At 44.3% G+C, this 26,525-nt stretch overlaps 1 protein-coding gene across 1 annotated transcript in view; it reads left to right on the top strand.

Annotated features, from left to right (window-relative positions):
• The window catches only part of ABCC8 (ATP binding cassette subfamily C member 8), a 1,583,626-nt gene that overhangs the window by 1,289,949 nt on the left and 267,152 nt on the right, over positions 1-26,525 (top strand). The window contains exons 29-30 of the mRNA XM_069623778.1: positions 4,464-4,533; positions 10,103-10,260. Of these exons, the coding sequence (XP_069479879.1) occupies positions 4,464-4,533; positions 10,103-10,260 (228 nt within the window). The remainder of the gene's footprint in view (positions 1-4,463; positions 4,534-10,102; positions 10,261-26,525) is intronic.

Raw genomic sequence — 26,525 nt, 5'->3', positions numbered from 1 at the left:
GGATGAACTGCTGAGTCACTCAAACCTGTGACTTAGCCTCGCAATCGCAATGTTGGAGATAGGAACTTAACTCGCTGACTCAGACAACCTGCAGTTCTTTATCTTCATACTTACATGATCAAAGGAGCATCATTTGAGGGTAATTGCAGGGCTAGTTTCATAAGCTGCAGGGGGGAAGAGATGCATATAGGACCCGTAGACACGTCAGACCCCCGGATCATCAATGATCTCTGCTAAGGCAATCAGGCATTGATATGTGGGGAGCACAGTGCAGGGTGGTCCTTCTTAGCAAGAATACAGCTTGGAATCTGGGCACTTCAGACTGTCCACTGGCTGCAGGAATGTCTCTCTGCTCATCACTTACATTAAATTGGCTCGCATTTTAGGTGTTTGTATTTCTTTTAATGGCGCTATGAACCCTAAAGAACAGTACAGCTTATAAGCAATCATTGCACAAACCTACCCCTGAATTCATTGATCAGATCAGTCATATTTCCATTGGAAGAGAAGTGAGCATGAGCGATGTGATGCACTCACACCCTTTAATACCGGTACTTTGGACAGCGAATCCATTGTTGCAGTGTTTGTAACCATTCTCCATGCTTTTTTCCGATATAGTAGATTTATACTGGGGAGCAAGCAGTCCAGATAAAACACTAATGAAGTAGCTATTTTGGGGTGACCATGGCCATTGGATTAACAACACGATTATGGCTCCCCTTTTCCCAACAGCTCTCAGAAAAACAGTCAAGTCATGCGACCCTAGCAGTACCTCAAATGGGGTAGCCTCCCTAAGGATGGAGTTCAAAATACTGACTGCCGGAATAGAAAATGGTGGGCCTCCCTTTCACAGATTGCAAAATGTCTGACTAGACGAAAGATTGTTTAAGAGTGCAATTTGGCAACTAGAAAATTGCGATACCAGTTCAGTAGTCTTTTATTCAACATGATCATCTCGCCTTAACAATCTTACAAAATACATAGACAGAAAAATCAGTCCACACATATAAAATATAACATTAAAGCAAAAGGTCATTAAAAGGCACCCAATGACACTAGCAATTCATACATACACAAATAAGCTTCAAGACATTGATCTGCTCTCTTTGATGTATTTGGCTCTTATCCACCGTGTGCGTGTGAGGAATGTAGACACACAAAAAACACTTTAATCTCAACACATTTTTTGAGAAAACTCAGTGCCTCATCTATTGTTCTTGTTCCATTAGCATTCAATAGTGGGACTAATAATCTAGGCCGGGGCACGCAATAGCCTTCACAAAAGAACAAGAAATGTATCAGGGACTCCTGTGCTATCAGGCAGACCACAAAACATCTGCACCAGCCTTTAGGAATTCGCAATGTGCAGTCATGAGCCACTAGTCCAGGTACGCAACAATGAAGGCAGAAGAGCAAATGCCAACAAATCGGATCAACCACAGCCAGCAACATGTATAAATACATTAAAACACAGACGTGGATGACAAGGTAAACATGGGAGGCTGCTGCCACCCCTTTGAGAGTGCTGGATTTATTTTTTAACTTGACTGGCATGCTGCGGATAATTTAATAAACAGATTCCAAAGAACAAACAATCAGAAACTTCAAGGCAGTAACTCAATAGAAACCTTACTTCTGTATCGAGTTGCCGAGCAGCAGACTGCGAGACTGCAAAACATCCGAAACTATATAGTCGAGGGAACAGCTAAAGGAAGAATTATGTGGGAACATTTTTAAAGAACTGTTGTCAGGGCAGGTGAAAGTCAATGAGGAATTACAAATGCAGAGCATCAACTCACCTGAACCGCCTATTGCCCTCTAAGGGTACTACAAAATTGCTTAGGAGGAACACCCAGGGGCAATCTTTAGATATTTAGAATTTCTAGCAGAAGCAGCTGCCTGCAGAAATACATAGCACCCACGCTAATGGGAGAACTTCAAGCTGCCTACCAAATTCTAAATACCAATGGAGAAACACCTTTGAATGATCGGAAGTCTGGATCTTTTATAAAGACTAGGGAAGAACCTTGACTAAGTAAATGATGGTCTAGTGGTCATAAGCCTAGAAGAATTGAAGAATGCCTTGCTGCTAGATCAATTGTGCAACTCCCTGACTTTCTGCCTACAAAGAGCTGTGTCATCCAGCCGATCAGAGGCTATTCACTCATACACTGGCACATGGACCATGACTTTCCCCACTGGAATACTCTCAGGTTGGGAGAATGATGATCCCCCTCAACAGGAACAGAATTCAAACCAAGCCCCAGGCATTACAATTTGGCCCGTCATAAAGACAGGACCCTGACCAACCAGTAAAAGGGGGGACAGAACCAGAGCGGGCGAGCCACCCTCAGCAGCCTTACTAGGCTTAAGCCCCGTTATCCCCATGTGGTAGGATAAGCCATAGAGCTACAGTCTGCCTGAAAGCACTTCAACAAGGGCTTGTGGTGACTAAGCTATACCTGTCCCACTCCTTACCCAAAGGTGAATCCAGACTGTTGACCTGCCCTAAATCTTGAAGACGCCAACCATGATTTCCGGGTGTTGGCTCATGAGCATGAGGGGGTGGCACATCATATCATGCCGACCTTGGACGGGTATACAGTGCAAGCATTCCTTGAGTCGGGAAGCCTGCCAAACAGTGGTAATTTCAGACTTTGTGTTCCCTGAAACTGGTGTGACCAGGCCAAATACTTTCTATTTCCTACATACGTGTAGAGGGTGAAGTGTACCCCATCCTATTTCTTAGGATGCTGGACAGAAAGATCTGACCCTCTGCTAGATGTGAGACTGGAAAGAAAACCAAGGGGACTATCTTGACTTGGCTGCAATCCTTGGAAAAGTCTTACATCTTTCCTTATTATATATCTGTCGAAGTGAATTTCTTTCCCCTTACATCATGCACTGTTACACCTAGATGTGTCCTGGTCTTGCTTACACTCTTGCCCTAACCCTTGTGTTTTGAAGTGAATTAACACTTTTATTTACAACCTGTTTGGGACTTGTCTGTTGTTTTTTTGATCTGTGACAATGTTAACAATGTACATGTAAGATATTCTAACAATACTTCAAAATAGTTACTCGAGAGATAGTGTTCAAGGTCAGACATCAACATGGGCGATTCAGGTGTAAATTACTTCATCAGGTCAGTCTTAATGAAAACCCCTTCTCTAAACTGCCATATTTTAGATCAATCTACATTTACTGCCAAACGACCAAGTTTAAAATCTCTGCATAGTTCAGAACTCAGTTTTGCAAAATGTGTACAGGGCTGTAAATGTGCAACTCAATACATAGGCCAAACCCTCTCCCGAATTACATTTCACCATGGAGGTGCCCATGACTTTAGGAGAGATTGCGGCTCACCCATATGTTAAGCAGTCAGCTCCTAAGCACTTGACAGTGCACAAGACAGTGTATATGTTTACAGCATTAAAGCCCCTGTTGGTGACTGTAGATTTTGAAGAGACCCTTCAGCACCGGGTCCAGCCCCGGGCTAAGACGTATTATGTTACCTAAAGCAATAGCTTGACGAGCCTAATCAGTGACATCTTTGAACAGTCCTTTCATATCTGCCACCACAGCAACGTTTCATTGGCTCTGAGTCATTTTACTAGGTTTCCACATTTGCACTGTGGTATCTAGACTGGGATTGGAACTGTTAATTTTGGCACTTGGCTGTTAAGTGGTTAAGGGTTAACGCTGGAGGGGACAATTGATGTTGGCATTATATTGGTTCCATGTGTTAATATCCCCGCAAAAATATTGCCATACAAAAATATTGCCATATATTTGCTGCGATATTAAGCAATGGAATCTGCGGGGGACACCCCCACAACCCCTGGTCCCATTTACCCCATGATTTATCCCCTCCAATAATATCGCCTATGGCCTTACCCCACGACCATATATATGGCGATATTATTGGTGGGGATAATATTACCTGATACATTATATTGGAGCCTGACCCAACTCTCCATATATTTATTGCGTGTCCATCTGCCGTAAACTGGATGAAGCGAGTTTAGGGAAAGATCAAGAACTCATAGTTTGTTGAACCGATTTCAAAGTGCTTAGTTGTATAGGTTTGCTGTCATGATGCACTCTAGGCACTGTGTACCTCAAGGTTTTGCCAACCAATTCAAGGCTACTTACATTCCCACTAGCCTTTAGCTCTTCTGCAATTCCATTACTGATGAGTCTCTCATCTTTCAAGGCTCTATCTATTGCTGAATACGGTGCTAATGTGTACCAATGACTGATCATCCAGCCTTGCCCACCACATTGACTCACTGATCAAATGCAATTGGTTTATTTCAATGTAATAAATACATATAATAGAAGTGGCTGCCTTCCTGCCATGTGCTGTTTGTGTGCAGTTATAGGTCATGCATAGCACCCTGTTGACGTTTTCCTGTGTTCTAATTGCAAAATTACCACAGTTTATTGTTTTATGTTCGTAGGTTTTTTGAGACAACACCCTTGGGAAGTATCCTGAACCGATTCTCAGCTGATTTTAACACCATTGATCAGGTAAACATTGAAACAGCATGCGGTGTAAAGGAATCATTATTTATGATGATTCAAAGGTGATCACAAAACATATTGTGTGGCACCAGAAACATGTTCATTGGAGGATAAAGGGGTCATATGGTTGTACAGTTATATATCTGGCCGTTATATTCTCTCATAAGTTAATGGGAAGAGCACACATGGCTTGATCCAGTTTTCCTGCGTGATTGTTTTTGATGAGATGAGATGATGGTTAAAGATTCTTGGATGTCGTTATTAGCCTTCTTTGTAACAGCGAAAAGCCCCATAAGGCTGAAAAGCGACATACCCCCTCCTTTTTATGTAGGCTGGTGGTATATTTAAATGGACTCAGATTGCATCCATGTTCGTTTCCAATGTCTGCTCCAGAGTGTATTGAACACATCATATGTGGGACTGATAACAGCATGGGAATCTCCAGTGTTTGGTATTGCCCGGGTGCAGTATAGGAACACACATTTCCCACTGTGGCTTTATGCATACCCTTGGCACAGTGCTCATACTAATAGTGATGGATGGCCCTGGATTCTTGCCCAGTGGGTTCTGTGACTGGGCAACAGCCTTTATCCATGTTCTGACCATTCCCATCCTTCACCATTGGTAGGGTTAGTGCGCCAATGGTGGTAAACATACCACCAGGGCCTGCTGTGCCCATGGACACGCCCAAAGGACACTATGCTCAGGACATGGTCTTTGGCCACAGCCTGGCACTGTGCACATTCATGTGCTGCCTGATGTAGATTGCTGGATGCCTGTTAGGCAGAATTATATGCAGTACCCTTTGGGAACACCACACACAATTAAGACTACAAGTGACAGTATACAAGCCTGTACTACACAGTAAAAGTGGTAGCGATGGCTTAGCAGCCAGACTTATCTCAAGAGTAAGTGAGCAGTATCAATAGTTACACAAAGGACAGCAATTACTATGATTCCAACAAACACTGACCCAAGGTTTCTGAATAAAAGAATATACATTTATTTACACATCAGTTGTATAACATTTCACTAAAGTAAAGCAGTTGAAAAATCACATTACTAATACACCACACCACTCCCAATAGTTTCCAGACAAGTTAAGCTCACAAAATGAAGTGGGAGCAAAATGGCACTCTGGTAATTAAAAAGAGGGGGAAAGACAACGTTAGGCAGAAATTGAGCAGCACCAACAGGTAAGTAAGCTGTGCAATCTAGAAAGAAGAACTACAGTGATGGAACCAAATCAAATAGGCTTAGGGCCAAAGTCAATAGGACAAAAGTCTTTTGCTCAAGATCACACAGTTCAGGGTAGTTTGTGGTTAAGTCTTTGCCAAGAGTTCCGGACGAAGTTGGTCAGAAGAAAAGCTAGTTTAAAGAGAAGGGGAAAGGTTTCACACACCTTCATCGTGGCTGAACAAAACGCACAACCGATTTGCACAGTACCTTTAAATGGAGAAGAAGCTGTAGCTGAGGCGGACGTTCCTGGTAGTTCCTGCAGGCTCACGGTTCCTAAAGTGACTGTCGGACTGACATGAAGTCGGAAGACTAGAGGGTCCTGCGCTACCCAGGGAAGAAACCAGCAGCAGAGCAAAGCAACGAATAAAAGGTGAGCTCCTTAAAACCCAAGCAGGGTCCGACCTTCTTGCCTATCCGGCCCACTGTAGCTCTGTACAGCAAATTCTACGAGAGGAGGGAGTCCTGGCTTGCAGTTTTGGAGAACTGGTTGGTCCCACCAGCTCTAGGGAAGAAGATTCTTGGAGGATCTTCTCTGTCGTTGGAGTTCGAGGTTTTGGACCTGCAGCAGGGCTTTACCGGGCAGTTCAGTCATGGTAGGGTTTCTCTTCCATCAGCTCCTCGTCGGTTCTTTGGTTCCAGGGCCGACTCTGCCTTTCCAGAACAAAGAGACCTGTTTTTTATGCAGTTTTCCCACATTCACACAGCCTCGCTATCATTCACACAGCAGGGTGGCTGTCCCTCCGGGACAGTCACCACAGCCAATCCTTCCAGGTTACGACCTGTGTCTCCAAGGAGACCCTGTGCAGGGAGCCCTAAACCCCTCCCTCACATCCTGTCCCCCTCAGATATACAGGCACCTAATGAGGGCTTCTGCGTAGATGCTCGCGAAAAGACGGTGAACAAAGGAATCAAACCTGGTTTGGCGCGCAGAATAAAACACGAGAAAGACTTTTACAAAAAGAAATGGCAAATAAACCCAGCCGGAACAGTAATAAAACATATATAGTCTAGCGGGTTTAAGTTCGAGGCTACCAAGATAGCCTAAAACAATACCAAGGTTATTTGCGATAACCACGGTAGGAAAAATAGGGTAGTTACCACTGCCACCAGCCAAGTCTTGATGAAAAGGGAGTAAAACAATGCTCCAAGAGAAACAGACAAAAAGGGATAAGTATTAACCCTTTCCAGTACTTCATGTAAAATGGTTTGTACTGGGTCTGTGGTTTTACACAGGCTAATAAAGTTGATGGCAATTTTGTGTTCTGTGAGACAGTAGTCAGTCCCAGAAAATGGAGTCTGAGTTGGGAAGTCTAAAAGACAACCCTGTGTCACTGCACTGAAGGTGCTGTGTAACACACAGTAAAAAGATGATGCCGGTTGAGTAGGTGAGGCTCCACAGTCTATGAACACAAAAATGTTAAACACCACAGCAAAACACATGTAAGAGTGGGAGAAAAGGCTCACTCTCTTACCAGGTGAAAAAATAAATCCAAGAAATCCAGCAAATCTGCTGAGGGACTCAGTAGGTAAGGGAAATTAGCCATTCTGGAAAATTCTCCCTAACAATGCCACAGCAAGCAGAGACGGTGCAGGGGCCAGGCCCCCTGCAAAATGCACACACCAACTTTGATAGAATGCCATCTGTGAGGGTACATGAGTGCCATCTCAGCGCACCATAGAATTAATGAAGTTGGAGTGGATTTGACAGTATAATCTTGAAGAAGTTTCTCTTCTAGCATGTCTAGGGACTCCTTTTAGGGGGGGACATAATTTTAGGGGGGGACGGGGGTGTTTGGGCCCCCCCAACTTTCATGGCACACCATTTTGTCCCCATTCATTTGGCTGGGGCACCTTTTCTTCAGATGTCATGTCACTCCCAACATATTTAGCAAAGTTACTCCACTGCTAGTGAGGCTTTCTGATTAATGCAAGTGTAGAGCGCGACCACATCTAATCCCAGTAGCATTTCGGTCTGAGGATCGAATTCTACACCTTCTACTTCAGTGATTATTTGTATTGTGTCCAAAATGTGGGATGCCATTTTTCTTACCAGCGGTTGGAGGACTTTATCCGCAAAGCACGATAAGGGTTCAAGGACTGAATTAACTCCTGAAACGATCGGTCTACCTGCTGGGGAGATCAGTGACTTATGAATTTTTGGGAGTATGTAAAATTGGGGGATCTGGGGTTTATCCTTCATCAGAAAGTCAGCTTCCCTCTGCGTGATCCACCCTCTTTCTTCCGCTTTGGTAACTTTAAGTGAGATCAAGTTTTCCAGTCTCATAGTGGGATCTACTTTTAAAGGTTCGTAACACGCCAGTTCTAATAGTTGGCAGTTACATTCACTCACATAATTTTCTTGATTCAAAAGCACTATAGCTCCTCCCTTATCCGCCGTCCGGATAACAATTTTTCTATTGTTTAGCAATCTCCTCATTGCTTCATTTTCTCCATGACTGGTGTTAGGAAATGCAAGTTTCCCTTTTGGTTGTTTTTCCAACGTGGAGAACCCGGTGCTGGAACACAAGTGCCTCAGCACTTTGTGCACCAGTTGGTACACAAAAATGTGATTTATTTTGTAACCCTGAGTCAGATACTTCTGGTTTGTATGTTTTGTCTTGGACAAATTGATGAAGATTGATCTTTGTCATGAATGTATGAAATTCCTGACAGAACCAGGAGGGATTGTGTAAGTTGAAGTTGGTAGGGACAAAGCCCATTCCTCTCTCTCGAGAACTCTCATTTCTTCTGTGGTGGGCTGGTATTCAGACAGGTTCACCACAATGCCTGCATACTCCTCGTTATGCATGGTTCCAAATCCCGGGCTTTCAGGCTTCTCTCTTAAAAAGTTTGACTATTGCCACTTCCACTTTGGTTACCCCCTTGGTGCCCGCGGTTGACATTGTTCCTGCCACGAAAGTTGTTACCTCTATTCGGTTTACGGCAGTTGTACTTCCCACGATTAGAGGAGCCATCGCCAATCATGCTGCTGTTGCTCGAGCTAAACAATGTATTTCTAAAGGACACCTTCTTCTTTTGTCCTCGTGCTCCAGCATTCGTTGTCCCATCTGTCTGTTCGCTAGCATGATAGTTTTCCTAAGTATATTGGAAAGCTTTCTTGAGACTAAATCTTGGGGTCTGATTCACAGAGCGTTTTTTGTGCCATTATAAATCGCTTCTGTGAATCAAGCCGTAAGAGTGGTCGAGCGTCCATGTGATACCTCATACAATGAGTCAACTTCGTGGGTGATTTGGCTTGTGTGTGTTTTGGAAAAAGGGACGCTAAGGGCCTATTTTGGTTAAGGAACAAGGATTCTTTCTGTGAAATCCATCGCTGTTTTCTCTTTGTGAAAAAAGGGTTGTAATTAGTGACTATATTTCTACAAAACTGTCTTGACCAAATTACTATCCTAACACTCTGATCGGCAGTTTTCAAAAGCCCCCTGGGTGCATGTCACATAATAATATAATGAGCATTGTATATCCAATGGGGAAGAAAAAAAACGTTTTCCCGCCCAGCAGTGAGCAAGGCATGTTTTACAATGTGGTTTGCACCCAGCATGCCACTGGAGAGGCCTTCGGGACTTAGATTACAGAGGGGGGCATATGCAGCTGTTTGGCAGTGCCCTGCACCACAGGGGCACCGGGGGTGTATGTCACAGCCTTGAAGGGACTCTTTGTGGATTGCATGCCCAGTAACTCCACCACACCTGGCCAGGCGTAGTGTAGTCTTGTAAGGGTTCTGCATGGTATTCCTGTTTTGTAGAATGATTGACATGCTTTATTTTTTGTTAAGGAGCCTACGTGTGTCTGTGGTAAACTCTTTGCATTCTTAGAATATTTGATTTCCATAGTTTGCGCTGCATCTTTTCCCATTGTTTTCACTGCAGAAACTTCAGATTTTTTATTTTTTTATTTGTGGGTGAAACTCATAACTAAGCTTACTCTGTCCTGAGCACATGCATCTGCCAGTGGCTCCACTCAAATGTATCAAAGAGGCATGTATTCTTCTGAATTAACAGCCGTCTTTGCAGCTCAGCCCATTTCACACGGTTTGGCTCCTGCAATAGTGTGTACAGTTTTGTAGTAACCTCGCACTCTGTGGAAATATGGGATTTGTGTGGCAATTATAACGAATGCAAACAAATCAACTAAGAAAGACATCCTTGCTTTTGAGCACAGTAATTATCGTGGAAGTTCTCTGGAGAGGGACACACTCCATAATAATGGCCTGATGTTTGCAGTGTTGATTTTACTGTGTTGAATGCTACTACAAATGTGAATGCAAATCATGGTGACATGTGTCTTTTGTTTGTTTTTCGTTCTCTGGTTTCAGCATATTCCGGCCACCTTGGAATGCCTTAGCCGCTCCACCCTGCTGTGTGTATCCGCCCTGGCAGTCATTGCATACGTCACACCCGTGTTCCTCATTTCCCTGCTGCCGCTGGGGATCATATGCTATTTCATTCAGAAATACTTCCGGGTGGCTTCCAGGTAATTCGTTCAGCAGCTGAGCGCAGGTCAAACCGTTACATTTCTGTGCACGATGTTTGAGTGACGTTTTTGGAATCTGTTCACCAGGCCACTGAAAACAAATGCCGATGCTTTTTCTGCAGGATTTCTCAAGTCGATTATATTTGCACATGTTTTTGATGCAAGAGAAGCCACTAATACTTGACACTGCGATATAACTAGGACCGAGTTTAGCTCCTCACAGTGGATGCAGGCGCCAGGTCATGAATCCCACAGTTCTCCCGGAGCGTGCAGCCGTGCACCTTGCTTCATTACAAGAGGAACACCTCCGACACCTCTCCTCTTGTCCCGGTTCCTTTATTGCATCGCAGGCCCTTGTGAAGCCTCTTCGACCTTTTTTTTCTAGGAAATGATTTCCTTTTTAGCTTTGGGTCCTAGGTGAGATGTTAGCACCACCCAGAGGCAGGTAAAATGAATGCAAGTGAGGGGAGCATGATTGATGAAAAGGACGACACACCATATCACATTGGGTGTATGCCTCCACTGCATTTCACATCCTTCAGCTCTCCTGCAGGAATACATAGCATCCTACCAGTCTGAGAGTTGCTCTCCTCCACTTACGCAGCGTGTCTGCTCCTTCTAAAATCTTTGTAAAGAGGTGATTGACTAAACACTTCTTTCCATGGAAGACTCTGCTTGCGGAGAGCTTTCCCTAATGTCCAAGTCATACTAGGACGTGGGGCGCAGATAATACATTAGAACTTTCCAGAGTAGAAAACAGGACAGCGAAACTATGGGTTCCTGTCTTGTGCACCTTGCTCTGTAATGAGCAACATTCTATGTGAAGGCTAAACACTATCACAGGGGACACCGGGAGGATAGCTCAGGGGGCAATGTGTTTCCTTCTTAAGCAAGACGATGTGCAGCAACACCGGTTCAATCCCTGGGTCCGTGCATAGAAACAAACCTCTGGGTATTAAGTGCGTTATAAATCACATATCACAACGATGAGCTCCTGCTGCCCCCTGCCACAGCCTGCTTCAGGACCCTCTTCCGATGTCTGAGGGGCCAAGGAGAGAGATAGCAGGAGCACTGCACTGATAGTAGTGAAAGAGAAAAGCAGCATCCCTGCTCTTCCCTTCACCTGTTCCCATTATATGGCAATTTGATGGCAGTAATTGCATTGAGGTGTTGGTGCCTGGTATGTGATGCTGAAAGAGAGCATGTAATGTACAATACATATCATATGACGTGAATGCCTCCTGGGCATATGAGAGAAATACAAATACCTGGATCATAATGCAAACACATGTCATGTTATGAGAATCCCCGGTGATGGTAATATATGGCTAGGTTATCAGTACTTATCTCGTGATGTCAGCACCTGGAAAATAATTTAAGTAGCTAGCATTTAAATGCAAAATCTCTCAGGCAAGTGAGAATTTCACAAATGATGGCGGTGCATGGCTTATAATGTAAGTATGTTCAATAAGAGGCATAGAGGATCGTTAGCAATCTCCCCAATTACATGCAAGAGGAACTGGGCTGAGGACATTTCCTGCACCAAAAAATGGAAGATCGAGTCATAGGACAATGTTTTACTGCCTTTATTAAAAATTAAATGACAGGGATTGAAGAATGAACAATTGAACACTCTCCACACTCGCTCTCTGGTCTGGAGCCTGCCGTCCAGTTTTGTTAATATAGGATGTCACAAAATGAATTTACATCCCAGAAAACTCAGGGTTGGTTAGTAAGGTAAACTATATACACATTCTATAAGTGGCACTTGGGTAAAACGTGTCTGGTGGCTCCTCCTGAGACAACCTCTAAATGTGGCGAGTAAAATATTTACAGGTTAGTGTGTGGTGAAAGAAAGATGCAACACTGTATGAGCTTAATGTCGAAAGTGGATAGTGATTGGGTAAAGAGAGTCTTCTCAGCCTTGGAGCTTTGGAAAGTTACCAGGCCAAGTGAAACTACCCAAGGTACTGGGAATGGCTCAGAAGGTGTTGCATGTTCTCAACATGTTACCCTCTCCGATCTCCTAGGCCTTGAGATAGAGCATCCAGCTTTAAACCTGATATTTCTTTGTATCATCTTACATTCAGTTCGATGGCAACAGCCATCTCAGCCTGGCTCAAATGACTAGGCTGTGTCTTGCCAGTTCAGATCATGTACTTAGGGACCAGAGAATTAATTGATCTTGCATGCAATTATGAGGATTTTCAGTTAATATTTCATGCAGCTGTCTCATCCCTTTTGCTGACTTGTCACTTTTGTTCTCTCTGTGTCCTTGGCAAGGCTGTGTACAGGGCTCCACTGGAAACCCGGTCTGCATGTTTCAGCGAGATCAGCCTGTCAGTTTATCTCTGTATTCTCGAAGTCCATTCTGGTCCTTCCATCCATTCCAATGTAGTTGCGGCTTGAATCTTGCTTTCCATGGCCACCAATGTTAGTTGCATTTAAACGTCAACAAGCAGTTCATATGTATGTGCATACAACTTACGGTTTCTGATCAGCGAAAGTGTGTATGCGTCTTCTATCTAAGTGAGTCATAAGCATGTTCTTTGTGTCTATCAGCAATCGATCTAAAGTGTCTGCATAACTTCATGCAGGAATGCCTATGTGCTTCATGTCTAACGCATATATGTCAAAGTGTCAGTCATGACGTCATCAGCTTCTTTGAGGCCACAGTCTGTCAACCTGTTCCATTAATTGCAGCTGTATCTCTTCAGCTCTGTCATCAGGGTGGTGTCTATATGGTTGCCTAAGTGAGTAGCGTTTCTCGCATCTGTAATACATCAAAGATGGGCGGAGGGACACAGGCATGATTAACACCTTTTGCTTTTCTGCCATCGATATGAGAGTGGGATAGGCCAACAAAGGCCATGTTTTGGTCTCCCTCTTCTATCCCCCCTCTAGTAAATTGATCGACCACATTCATGTGCGCCTTTGGAATCCATACTTTTGCCACTCCTCTCAGGTGTCTGTGATATCTCACTTGTTCGTCTAACTCCAGGTAATATAGCAGCAGTCTTCATGAGGCTTCCACCATACCCATCTTCCCCAATAGTTGCGTAGATCTGGGGGAAATTAGAACTTTATGCCTGCAGGTAACAGAGGGCGCTGCTTCAGGTGTGATTGCAATACATCAAAAGACTGTAGACCTCATTACGAGTCCGGTGGCAACCAGCCATTTTTCCGGCTCGGTTACAGCCGGACTCGTGTTACCTTTCCACCTCCGTGACTCCCGGAATTACCAGGGCATTACGACCCTGGTGTCCCGGGAATTCCAGAGGCGGAATTCGGTAAATCCCCATTCCCATTGAGTCCCATAGGTGCTGGTGTTTCCACGTCCGCCTGCAGGCGGGCGATGTTAAACCTGCCAGGTCAGACCTGGCGGGAACGCCACCTCCCGCCTGCAGGACTCGAGATTGGGCGGTCTGGAATTGACAGTGGCGGCGGGTTTACCGCCACTGTTATTTCCAGACCGCCCGACCCGTAATGAGGCCCCCTGTGTCTCTAAAACTGTCTCTAAAACTGTTTTTGTCTCTACATCCAGTAATATTTTCAACCCTATTGCCTTTTTGGTAGTCTTCTTGCATTGCGTTATAGCTACTCTAATAACACTGAAGGTGAATAATATGAGTACACAGACTATGGGTACCATCAGTCCGCTAGCCATCCATTATGGTATCCAGGAAAAGATGTATGCCTGCCAATCTTCATCATCTCCTATGGGGTTTGTCACAGCCTCCATCTTGGCATGTATGTCTGATAATTGCATGATTGTCTGAGTGAGTGTCCCATTTTCTCCATTGTGGAAGGGCATGTATGTGCAGCAAGATGGCCCGATCTTGGTGCACATGCCTCCTTCCATGGCTATAAGGTGATCCAGAATATATCCATTATGTAGAGTCATCAGTCTGACAGCTCTCAACAATTCTTTGATAGCATTGAACCTCTTGACAGTTGTGTTTATTGTCTGCAACAGTTCCCATCTTGTGATCTGGATCCATTTGGTATTCACATTGGACTGAACTCCTGGAACTACTGATGCAAAGATAATTTCAGTTCGGCTGAACAGCCTGTGCTCTGTTGGTATTGTGTCCAATGTGTCTTCCATCTTTGATGATATGTAGTGTCCCCTCTTTAATCTTGTCGGCTCAAGAGATCTCTTCTTCCTGTAGTGTGTTCATTTTGGGGAACCATACGACTTGTATGTCTTTTCGAGGCCCTACTAATGCAGGTGTGTTCAGTTGAAAAAGTGAGCATATTCCTTCCCAGTTTGGCAGTAGTTGCATGTATTCCTTGGACCCAGAGGCCCAAACCCTCATACCTGGTATCTTCGATCTTCATTTGAAACCTTTGTTCTCTCCAACCTTCATTTGGCCATCGTTCTGGAAAAACAAGGAAGCATTCGTGAGCAGTATTATTGGCCTAGGACCTGCTTCCTTCTCTGCCCATTTAAGCAGCTTTGCACTTGCTGCCCATTCCTTGAGGCAATGGTAATTTTCCTTCTTCACTACTTCTACTGGAACTGTTAAGAGTGCATGGGCTTTGCTTCCCACCCTCTATTCCTTCCCTCATTCTCCTGCAAATACGTGTCTGTATACCATCAGCTGAGGTCTCTCCAAGCACCCTGGCATCCCTCCTATCTTCTTTTATCCTGTCTTTGGGCACTGTAACTCCTTTTGTGTCACTATTCTGGCCTCTCCTTTGTTTTGGCCATCCAGAATGTACTCTATTGTCTTGTCTTTGTTTCAATAGTCATCTATAATTTCTTGAGTCTTGATATAGCTATCTTCATACACGAACGTCTTCTGCGACATCCATCTTAGCGTGGCCCATCTTCCTTGAAATCAGCCTCGTGTTGTGCAGACCGATTAGTGCATAAGGCATTGTGCTCTGGTATTTGCGATTTATGTAGCTATGAATGTTCTGGAATCTCTGGCGTAGGGGATGAGAGAGCACACATAGCAGCTCTCCTTCGTTGTCTCCCTCCTCACTGTGGTCATATGCTGATACCATACGTAGTTGGACATATGGGCCGAATCAACTAGATATGCATTTACATTTTTCAAAGTCTATGTCTGCGATTTACCTGAGTCTTTTTACCTATCGGGCAGCACTGTTTCCTCGCCCAGATATTGCTTCAGTAATAACAGGAATGGGGGTTGTGTTAACATGTACTTCAGCGTGTGCGTGAGACAATGCAACCTTTTGTAATGCAAAGAGTGTAAAGCGATAGAGACAGCAGTATGCAGAAAATATCAACACAATCATTCTCGCCATGGATTTCATATCTTGTAAGGTTGTATGCCCCCTGTTTTGTCCATACAGCCCACAAAACAGCTTGCAAAACCCTTTGATGTTCATTGTTATTACAGGACAGGACAAAAAAGGCTCTCTTGCGGTAAAACTATGCTAATGCAGCAAGAAACAATCTTTCTCAAACAAAAAATACTTTTGGGCTGTTTAGTAAAATAATAACAGGTGTGTCCCCTCTTGACAGGGCTGGAAAATTATGGGCTCAATAGAGGAGGAAAGCATAAAAGAACCCTTAAGGTGGTATCATTTGTCCGGAGAATGCTACAAGTTGTACAAGTGCTCTTCAGCAGTTGTGCAGGCAGAAAATGATTTGTCAAAATCAGTCTAAACATTTACGATGATTACCTAGTCTGAGGAAAAGACAGTGTGCCTAATCTGGCTTTTCAATGTGTTCTTGTCTAGCTCTGCACTTTGATTGTGTTTGAATTTGCCACTTTGTTTCTTCTTTTCCTTCTTCTTGCTCTTCTTCTTGCACCAAATCATCTATGTGTTGGGCCAAGGGAGTCTCACCTCTGAAGGGCTTGACATCGCCAAGGTAATTCCAGGCCTTTTTCCCTACCAACGTCACTTGCTCTACGGTGAAAGGCCCTTCGAACCTGAGATTACACCAGGACTAAACAAAATTTCGCAGGAGCACTCAGTCTCCCAGATAAAGGGGTGGTTGCCTAAGCATTTCATACTTTTTTACAGGTACATTGGCTTCCTCATCATTCTTCGACCTTCCCCACTGGGACTGTACCTGTTGAGAAATAAAAGAAGCACTAGCCATCATTGAAGCAAGATATCCACGCATTTCATCACCCAGAATAGTGGCTGTACTTTGGACATCTGTCAACGCTCTAGTGGGTGAAGCAAGCAGGAGTCGCATGTGTCATCCTTTCACCGCCTCATGAGGAGTTAAATGGTGTTTGGATCCAGGTTGATTACACAATGCGAACAAGGCTAAGGATAGGCAATGGAGCCACTCCTTTTATAGGGTTATTTTTATGTTGGTGTTCTTTTCTTTGAGCAAGCCATTGAGGCGTTCACAAACCTATTTGCTTGCGGGTGATAAGTGCAGGAAAACATATGCTCAATCCCCACCAGGGTTGCGATGTGCTTGAACACTTCATTTACAAATTGAAGTCCATTGTCTGAACTTAAGTCCTCGCAGACCCCCCATCATGGGAAAACCTCTCTGAGGAGGAATTTTGCTGCACTGAAAGCATTGTGTGTGAACACAGAGCTGCTTTGATCCAGCGAGAAAAGGGAATACCACCATGCTCATGTGCCTGTACCCCTTGCAAACTTGGGTCATGTCTAAGTTATCTATGTGGAGATGTTGGAAAGGCCCATTACGGCACGGTATTGCTCCTCGCACTACACGGAATGTGTGACCTGCATTACATTTTTTACATACTCTGTACTTGCTCATAAATGGGTGATACATTCTGCCATAGTGGGAGAGAACCAATCTTCCCCAATTTGGGCTGCAAAAACATCTTTACTAAGATGAGTAGGATAGTGCAGCTGTGTGAGCGCAATCTGCAGCAATGCTCAGGGAATCACCAGCTTTCTTGTCGCCACAGTGCATCTGTGGGGGATATTGAACACCCTCTGCTTATCCATAGCTCTTTCTCCTCTGCTAGTGCTCGCCCCTGAAACTCCACTATTTCAGTAAACAGTAATGAACTATATCCTTCTTGCAATATCATGCTAAGCGCGTATGTGTTGATTGGGTGGTGTGTCAAACACATTTATTTCTGTAAAATATGCGGCTCACTATGCTTTTGTGTCTGCGGCTTCATTGCCATGGGAGCTCACGTTACCCCCTGGTGTATGCTTGGCACTTCACGACCATATGTTTCCACTTCTTATTTCTAGATAGAAAGGATGTCAGGTCCTTTATTCCTCATGAAGTGGGATAGAAAAAAAAAATCTTCAGGTCTATTACCATGAAATGAGTAGCTTACAGCGGAATGCTACATAATATTGTCGCTAGATTGGGAACTAATGGGAACTCTGCTTCAGCAATGTTGTTCATAGGGTGCAAGTCCTGAATAAAACACCATGATCCCCCTGTCGCCTTTTTCACTGTATACACAGCTGTATTACACTGTGAGAGTCTGAGAACACCAAAATCCCTTGCTGCACTAACCCATACATTGTCTCAAGTGAGACAAACAGACCTCCCCTGCACTCAAGGCAATCCACTGCCCAGTGACACAACACATTCAGTTCAAGACACCTGTGCCTGGACTGAAAATCTTTATACTCCTCTGCTATGGGTTTATCTTGCCTAACTCTTCAGGCATTACGTGCTGTCGATGTGTCTAAAATCAACCTCTCAAAATGTACTGGCAATCATGAGTGCAAATAATGTAGAGGTAGTCTCTCATTATCGACCCATCTCCCTGTGGAACTCTCTCCCACATTCTCTCCACCTACAACCAGGTCAGGTAGAGTGTAGAATACTGATGACGACTCCCCAGTTTCGTCTCACTGCAAAAACCCCATCCAAACTCGTTAAGTTTAGGTTTTTATTCAGTTGAGTTTAGACTTCATTTCAGCAATTGAACCAAATTCCATGAAAGTACAAGAAAAGAAAAACATACACATGCAATATCATTACAATTCCATAAGAAGACAGAAATAGGCATACAATGGTTATGTTTCCTTCAGAACATCCGAGCTAATGAACAAGCGCAATGAAGCACATCAATTGACAACTTATTTCTAATAAGAAATGCATATTTGATCAAATTATAAATGGCAAAAATGTGTTCTGTAGTGCGAAAATGATACACACGATTAATTCAACCGGTCTAATCCCCCAATTTCTGAAGAAAGGAAACTCTTTGAGCCCCTAACTCTAACTTGTGCCTCCCCCTTACCCATGCGCTTCGACCACACACTAAATCAGCTTACTTGGTGACCTGCAGTGCATTCTCAAAAACGCATAACAAAATAAGATGAAGAAAATGATACTTTGATAAGCAGTTGCCTCTACTGAATAAACCATGCTTACAAATGAATTCATATTTCAGGTGTAGCCCATTTTATGTAGCATTCCATAACGGGGGCGAGACATGTTTTATGCATGGGGACATGCATTTAGACATGTTTTAGACATGTTAATTATGCAAATTAAGATACATTTTCATTGAATTCACATTTCAGAACTTGAAAATATTTGGGACCCTATTTTCCCATCAATCAGGAGCTCAAATAAAAGTACCTAAATAACAGAGTGCTTGAACCTTGAGGTACTTCAGATATCGTGACGTTTTCCCAGTACAGCCAACTCTACCGTGAAGTGTCCCAGTTTCACAAACGTTTTCATTAAAAACAGTGGGGCCACCCATTTCAATATGATGGGAACTGAACATTGTATTCCCCACCTGACAAGGGGCTTTTTCTGGTGAGAAAACTGAAGTAGCCCATCCCCTCAACACTCAGTGCTTTGGGGGTCAGTGTCATTTTGGAGGCACTGACTAGACATGCTTGCGCTTAATTGTTAACAGATTCTGTGCCCTCAGTCTCCATTTTGCTAGTCTCGCTTTATTCAGCAGCTGATGCCACCCTTCTGTCCAGTCTTCCAGTCATATGCTAGTTCTCCTCAGTACCAGTCCTTCAAATCTATAGGAGGTAGGTGTGTGGCCCTCACCTGGCTTAACTCACCTGGGGAATGCCTTTATGAATCATGGTACATGGTAATTGTTGTTGCATTGCTTTTAATTCTACTAGATTGATGTGGCCAAACAGAACCACTTTCTTTTCTTTAGAGCCAACGTTCCTGAACCATGGTCCGATCATATTGAAGTAGTATTTGGCAGCATCCCTTTCTTGAAATCCGGCGAAAGCACAACTTGTTCATAAGGTCTTTTCCAAATGCTGCACTCATGTCTCCACTTACTCCAATTAATCCACCCTAAATTCCATTTGCTATATAGCACCTGTGAATGCAGTGTAGTCTCATCATCAATGTACAGATGGGCGGGGGTGCTCGAGAGCCGAAGCAGCGCAGAAGCTATGGTGTGAGCTCTGCTCCCGGCCAATATATCCTGGTCATAATCTTACAGTTCCTGTGTGGCTACAACCCCATTAATGCTGGGTACTGAGCCTCTACACGTGAAGAACGGTTGGACTGCGTTTCGATCCGAACAGCCGAGTGGAGAAGCAGTTGAGCACACGTTTTTAGCAGTGCAGCAAACATGGTCTGAAGAACCTGGCGTTGGCAGGGCAGAATGTACTGCTGGAGATCGGAAGGAGCCGATAAGTGCATGGTCGCAGGCAGGGCTGGAGGAGGTGCGAGGATCAGACCTGAATGGCCCATGACAAGGTGCGGCAGCTGGAGGACGCCCGGGTGTTGTCTGGCGGTGCACTGAGTGACAGATATTAAATAAGGTTGCCTACAGAGGAGTGGGCCTGTGTGGCTGCCAGAAACCATGTGATCTGGTGTTCCTCGCAACGCAGACTTAACGGCAGGGGTTGCTCCCTGCACCACCTGCTTTTGAAGCCGTGAGCGAGTAGTGCGGAGACCGCCTCCCATTGACGATTGAAGCGCGGGTAGCACGACTTACAGACGGAGAACTGGAGGGCTTCGGCCTGTCTGCAGGAAACATGTGAGTCCTAGCGGTTTGCACGGACACAGCCCGGCCGCGCTAGCAGCACATTCACTCTTGCCAAAGCAGCAATGATCGTTTCCTCCTCAATCAACCATTCAGAATTTGAGAGGCCTGTTTACTGCTGCCCATGAAACATTTATTTCAATAGCTGTGCACATGAGTTGTGTGCCTGGATAATGGATGCATATTGGAAATGAGACAGAAGAGCAGTTAAGGAGAATTCTGTTGAGCTAATGTCCATTTAAAGATGGATCAGTGGTTAGCTGCACATTGGAAGGTTCGGTCCTGCGGGTGATAGCGGAATCTGGGTGAGGCATCGGGTTTGCCAGCTCCGGGCCCTATATATCTGCACAAGCTGATGGTAGAGTGAAGTCAGGCCTCTGTGAGGAGCACCCCGGCGTGGATGCTGGGGAGGACCTGTTTGGGGAGCTGGTGCAACAAGATGGGCAAAGGAAACAAGAACCAACGCACCCTGTCATTCAATGGGCAGTCAGCTGGGAAAAGGACCAAGGCCCCAGAAAGATCCTCTAGCCCATCTGGGAGGTCCAAAGGCGCAGTGGAGACAATGGAGGATGCAGACATAGACATTAGGTAAATCCTGCTTCAGCTCAAAGAGGGTATAGGGAAACTGGACACTAAACTAGGCGCCCTTGATGCCTAGGTGGATTTTATACAACTAAGGATGGACAAACATGGTGCTATATTGGATCAGGTGGAGAACAGAATATCCGGGCTTGAAGATGCGGCAGCGACCATTCCAACCAGGCTAGCAGCCCTAGTAACGCCACTTAAATCAATCACTGCTAAAAATTAAGATTTAGATGGCCGAGCATGGCACACAAATATATGCCTGGTTGAGATCTGGGAACAACAGGGCTGGGTCAAATTGAGGACTTCATTGAAAAAATGTGCATAACACTCTGGCAAGGATGAACTTTCACCAATGTTCATTGTGGAAAGAGCTCACAGAATCCTAGCCTTGCACCCCATCTGTGGGCCCCTGCCACATCCTATAATTGCACAAGTCCTTAATTATAAGGATCGAGACACGATTCTGGCTGTCTAGGGAAAAGGGCAATGTCTCCTTCGATGGGGATCAATTGTAGATTTTCCCAGATTTTTCAGCATCTGTGCAGGTGGTGAGAAGCACTTTCAATGGAGTAAAGCGCAGGCTCCAGGATCTTGACACATAATATGCTATGCTGTTTCCAGCCAAACTCAGTATTCAATATCCTGGGAAGGCACACTTTTTTGTTTCACCAGAGGAGGCCAGGGTATTTCTAGACAGACTCCCCAAAAATAGGCCTAGAGGTAGGACCCACAGCTGAATCTTGAAGATGAATCTGCAGGGTCATCCCAAAATCATATTTGACACTGGACAGTTTCTGTTGGTGCATTGGTGACCAGATACATTGGTGAAGTATATGGAGCCTTTGGTTGCTTTATTGAGGGTACTGTCTTTGGGTCCATGCAGGGGGTTTGTTGTACTGCCGGGAATCGACAGTGATAGTTCAGTGGGGTCAGGGCTGGGTAGAGGTACGAGTGCCCTGTGTGTGTGCCAACAATGTTTGTTAGGGGGGTGGGTATGGGGGATTTACGGTCTAGTTTGGGGTTGTTGTTCAGCAGGGAGGGGGACTGTGGGTGGGGGTGGATGCCATTTATTGTGAGATTGTTTATGCTATTCAGAGTATCCTTCAACATGCAACCTCTAATGCATTCCACTGTGGGGGGCTTAGCCTTTTCCTTAAAGGGGCAATTTTTAGTTATCATATACCCCTTAAGGTGTGTGATCTGCGTAAACTGGCATCCCGTGTGAAGACAGGTAGAGGCGGACCAAACATGAAAACAAAATTTAAGATGGTCACCTGGAACATACAGGAGCGTGTAGATAACCGCAGAGTCAAGGTCCAGAAAGTACTTTTGTACATGAGGCGGCACAGTATAAAAGCATTCCTCCAGGAGACTCACCTGACTGGCTTAATGGGCAGCATAGCGGGAGTGCTATAGGTATTACTCATCGTATTCATCGTAAGCACGAGTGGTGACCAATCTCATTCATAGTTGTCTCAGGTTTCGCCTACTAGAGATCAGCAAAGATCAAGAGGGTAGAGCCCTGTCACTAACTGAATACATAGAAGGGGTTAAGGTCTTGCTACCTAATACACATGCTCCAAATACCTTCGAGTCAGGGTTTTATGACTGGATCACTTCACACCTGTCTTCAATGACAGACTCGTTGATTCTTTGAGGGGGTGACTTTAACATGGCCCTGCATGAAGAACTGGACAGATCTAATGGCGGGGTTTCATCAGCAGTCAAAAACTAGTCAGAAAGTACTTGATATTTGTGCCCTATATAATTTAACTGATGTATGGCATAAACAACATGCCAAACAGCTCGAACACACATTCCATTCTTGGGTACACCATATGGCTTCCCGTATAGATCTAATTCTGGCTTCTAGGCAATTGACAGTACACGTAGGAACTCGTGAAATCTTAATAAGAACTTTGTCACATCATTCTCCAGTGATGTTGGAATGCCATATCCCGAGAGGTGGCATAACAAGGTGCAGTTTGATGTTTTAAATCGGTTTCATTCGGGACGATATTTTTCACAATGAGGTACGAGCTGAAATACTTGCCTTTTTCACCATCAATAGCGGCAGTGTGGACTCTCTGGGGACACTGTGGGAAACCTTTAAATGTCATATTTGAGGGATCTGCTTAGGCAAAGAGGTGGGTATATTGAGGCTGATTAAAGCTGAGTTGGAGGCTAATGAATTTAAAGTGAAATAACTAAAACACTAATTTCATGAGACGGGTGGCAATGACATATTGGCTGACATCACAAAGGAGCTAGATGAATTACAGGCAAACGCTCTTCGTGAAGTCCAATACTTACATCGGTCCAACCTGGTTAAATAATATGGTCAAGGTCAGAAGACAGGCACATTTCTGGCACAACTCATATCAGCAAAAACAACAGCCCACTAAATCTTCCATATTAGGAATTCCCAAGGGGAATTTGTATTTGAGACATCCGACACTGGAGAAGTATTTGGGGAATTCTACAGTTCCCAATGCTCGTACAAAGTGACACACCTTGAAGAAAGCATCCAGCCGTATCTGGAGGAGGTCGAGTTGCATTGGATGTCCCCGAACATAGGGAATATCTTGATAGGGACTTAACGCTGGAAGAGAGAAAAGGGGTGATCAAAGAGTTACCCAGGCCCAAATCTCCACACCCTGATGGTCTTATTGGCAAATTCTAGAAGGACTATAGGCATATTTTAGCCCCATAATTGCTTCAGCTACATCAGGAAGCAGCGTAGAATGGCACTCTTCCACAGACACTTTGTGAAGCCATATAACAATCTTGCATAAGACCAGTAAGCCTCCAGAGAATTGGACCTCATATAGGTCCATATCCTTCATTAATTTGGAAAATAAAATTCTAGCCAAATTACTGGTGAATAGGCTTTTTTTCTTTTATACAAAGCCTGGTTCTCATGGACCAGTTGGGTTGTATTTCTGTTAAAACACTAGGTATGGTTTCAGGAGGTTCCTTGGTCTTCTAAAGACACTGGATCGGGATGCGCCGGCAATCACAGTCCTTTTGAAGGCTATTAAGGCATTTGATTCAATTGAATGGCCGTTTGTGTCCGGGACTGATTGGAAGATGGGTTTGGGTTGCAGGTTTCTTGACTATGTAGCTTTGCTCTATGCATCTCCTTTGTAGGAATCCAAAGGGAAAACATTGCCACAATATTGGGAGCTGGAGAAACTAGGTAACAAAACTAGTGTTCCCATCAGAACTGGTTCTATATAATGTTTACTCACAAGCACTTTTTTGGCAAGAAACATGAAAGGCAGGACTGAATCTTGGCAATAATTAGACATTCAAACACTTGGCAGAATATGAAAATGTGTCCGGTATCTACATTGAGTGTTAGTGATACATACACAATACTTAAGTACATTTGTGAACATATATTTTTATTATATATAATCGAAATGAATTAGTCAAAACATAAATGTTTCCTAAACATAGGTATTTGAGTCCAAATCTGGAAAGAAAATTAATTTGACATAATTGTTCCTACGTGGATGCAAATTGATTGTTCAAACATTTCAAACATATTTGTGCAGAAAACAAACAGTAACAAATTATGTACATTTATGTTTTGACTAATTTTGATTATAAAAATATATGTTCACAAGTGTACTGAATTCATTTAACAAATTTAATTGAATGTATGCCTGTTGTACAAACTATGTTACTGTTTGTTTTCTGCCCCCTCTCACCACTTTTATTTGCACTTGCCATTCAGCGTCTGACTGCAATGGTGAGGGAACGACATCTGAATAGAGGCATTCAGCTATATTGACATAAAGTTATTCTATCACTCTACATGGACAATATATCCCTTTTCTTAAAGGATCCGCGAGAGAACAGTGATGAGACAAATAATCTAATTTGAGGAATTGTCTGGGTTAAACATGTATTATGATAAATCAGTGATTTTCCCTCTTACTTCCAGCGTCAGACCCTTTACGGGTGATTTTGATTTTGGATGGGAGCTCACCAGTGCCAGATACTTGGGCATTGAAATAGCATGTGTTATTTATGGAGAACAATGGTAGGGCAGTTGACAAGTTACAGGACCAGGTTCATAGATGGAGGGGCTTACCGCTTTCTGTTATGGGCCATGTGGGGGTTATAAAGATGGTTGTCTTACCAAGGTTTCTTGACCTATTTAAAATCTCCCGATTATTCCTCCCACATACTTTTTGAAAAGTTTGCAGTAAACCTTGATGGACTTCATATGGGCGGGAAAGATCCAGAGAGTGAAATACGAGGTGCTTACACAATCATATCCTACAGGAGCTCTCGTGCTCCCAGACTTTGAGCATTATAACTTGGTGGCACAGGCCCACTGTCTGTCCTTTTGGAATGAGACGAAGCCCCATAGACCCCATGTTCAGATTGAAAGAGAAATTGTTGCACTACATCACCATCATACAGTGATCTTGAGAAATACTGTGTTTTAAGAAAGCAGTTATTGGGCTGGTTTCTAGCATGTGTGTGGCCTGGCATAAAATGGCTGACAAATTTGGAGTAACAATGTTATATTCTCTGGTACTTCCGGTTAAGTATGTTCAGGGCTTACGAATCACGAATGAACGGGTTTATGTTTCTTTAGTGGACCAATTTGGTATTGCAGTTTTGGGGTGTCTATTATACAAACAATGGGGGTCATTACGAGGTTGACGGTCCGGAAATAGTGGTACCGGTAAGCTTGCCCGTATCGTTGTTTCTGGACCGGCAAACTACTAGTTCTACGAGCGGGTGCCTTTCCGCCCGCCAGGTCTGCGGAAAGGCACCCGCTCGGCAGAACTTGAAGGATATACCGGCACAGTTGCACCCTGTGCCGGTGCATCTGTCCTCCCCATTCCCATTGACTCCAATGGGACTCGAATGGGAATGGGGATTTTCTTTTTCCGGCACCTGGCCGTAGGGACCGCTGGGGCCATAATGCCCTGGTAAGTTCCTATTGCTGGGCACCGGAAAAAAAATGACTCAGGCGGCAGCCGTGACATTTTTACCAACACGGCTACCGCCGGACTCATAATGAAGCCCAATGTCGTCTTAAGCCTGGATGGCTTTAAAAGGAGGGGAAGGGCAACCTTCCTAGATGTATTCATGTGCATCCAGATTAGAAATGAATTAACAGCATGTTTCCCTACATTTCCACAGCAGCCACCCACCTTTCCGCTACTACATGTAATCATGGAAGCACACGGCAAAGGAACGTTGGTGTCCCGGATTTATAATAAGCTGAGGTGTGCACTCCCACAGGAAGGGGATAGATTGAAACAGACGTGGGAGAGGGTGCTAGGAATGGAAATACAGGATGAGGCATGGACATGCATGAAGGCCCAAAATCGCTGTGTCTCACTTAACACTAGGTATAAACATATTCACTTCAATTACTTACATCAAACTTATTGGACTCCATCAAAACTGCATGTAAAGCATTTGAAGGCCATGGGGTATCCAGTGGACTGTCGGAAGCGGCCCTCCTGTGTTCGGCTTGCCAGTATTCTGGTGTGATGCAGTGAGTGTTTGAACGCTCTCCCTATGCTCCTAGGTGCCTTCCTCTAAACCTTTCCCTCTTTGGGCTGCTGTATGGCTCTGCTGCCTGAAGTGTTGACGCTAGTGTCAGCTCCTCTGCGGGCATACAGATTAGCTGCCGAGGTTGGAAGAACTGCTTCCAGGTATTCTTTTCTTGTTTCTCGATAATTGCTTTAAATTAATGTTACAAGCTCTAACCCAGGGCCA

The sequence above is a fragment of the Ambystoma mexicanum genome, chromosome 11 (assembly GCF_040938575.1).
Source record: "Ambystoma mexicanum isolate Mex_15411 chromosome 11, UKY_AmexF1_1, whole genome shotgun sequence".
In the NCBI taxonomy this organism is placed as follows: domain Eukaryota; kingdom Metazoa; phylum Chordata; class Amphibia; order Caudata; family Ambystomatidae; genus Ambystoma; species Ambystoma mexicanum.
Note: the sequence above shows the minus strand (reverse complement) of the source record. Positions and strands in the feature narration are given on the sequence as shown.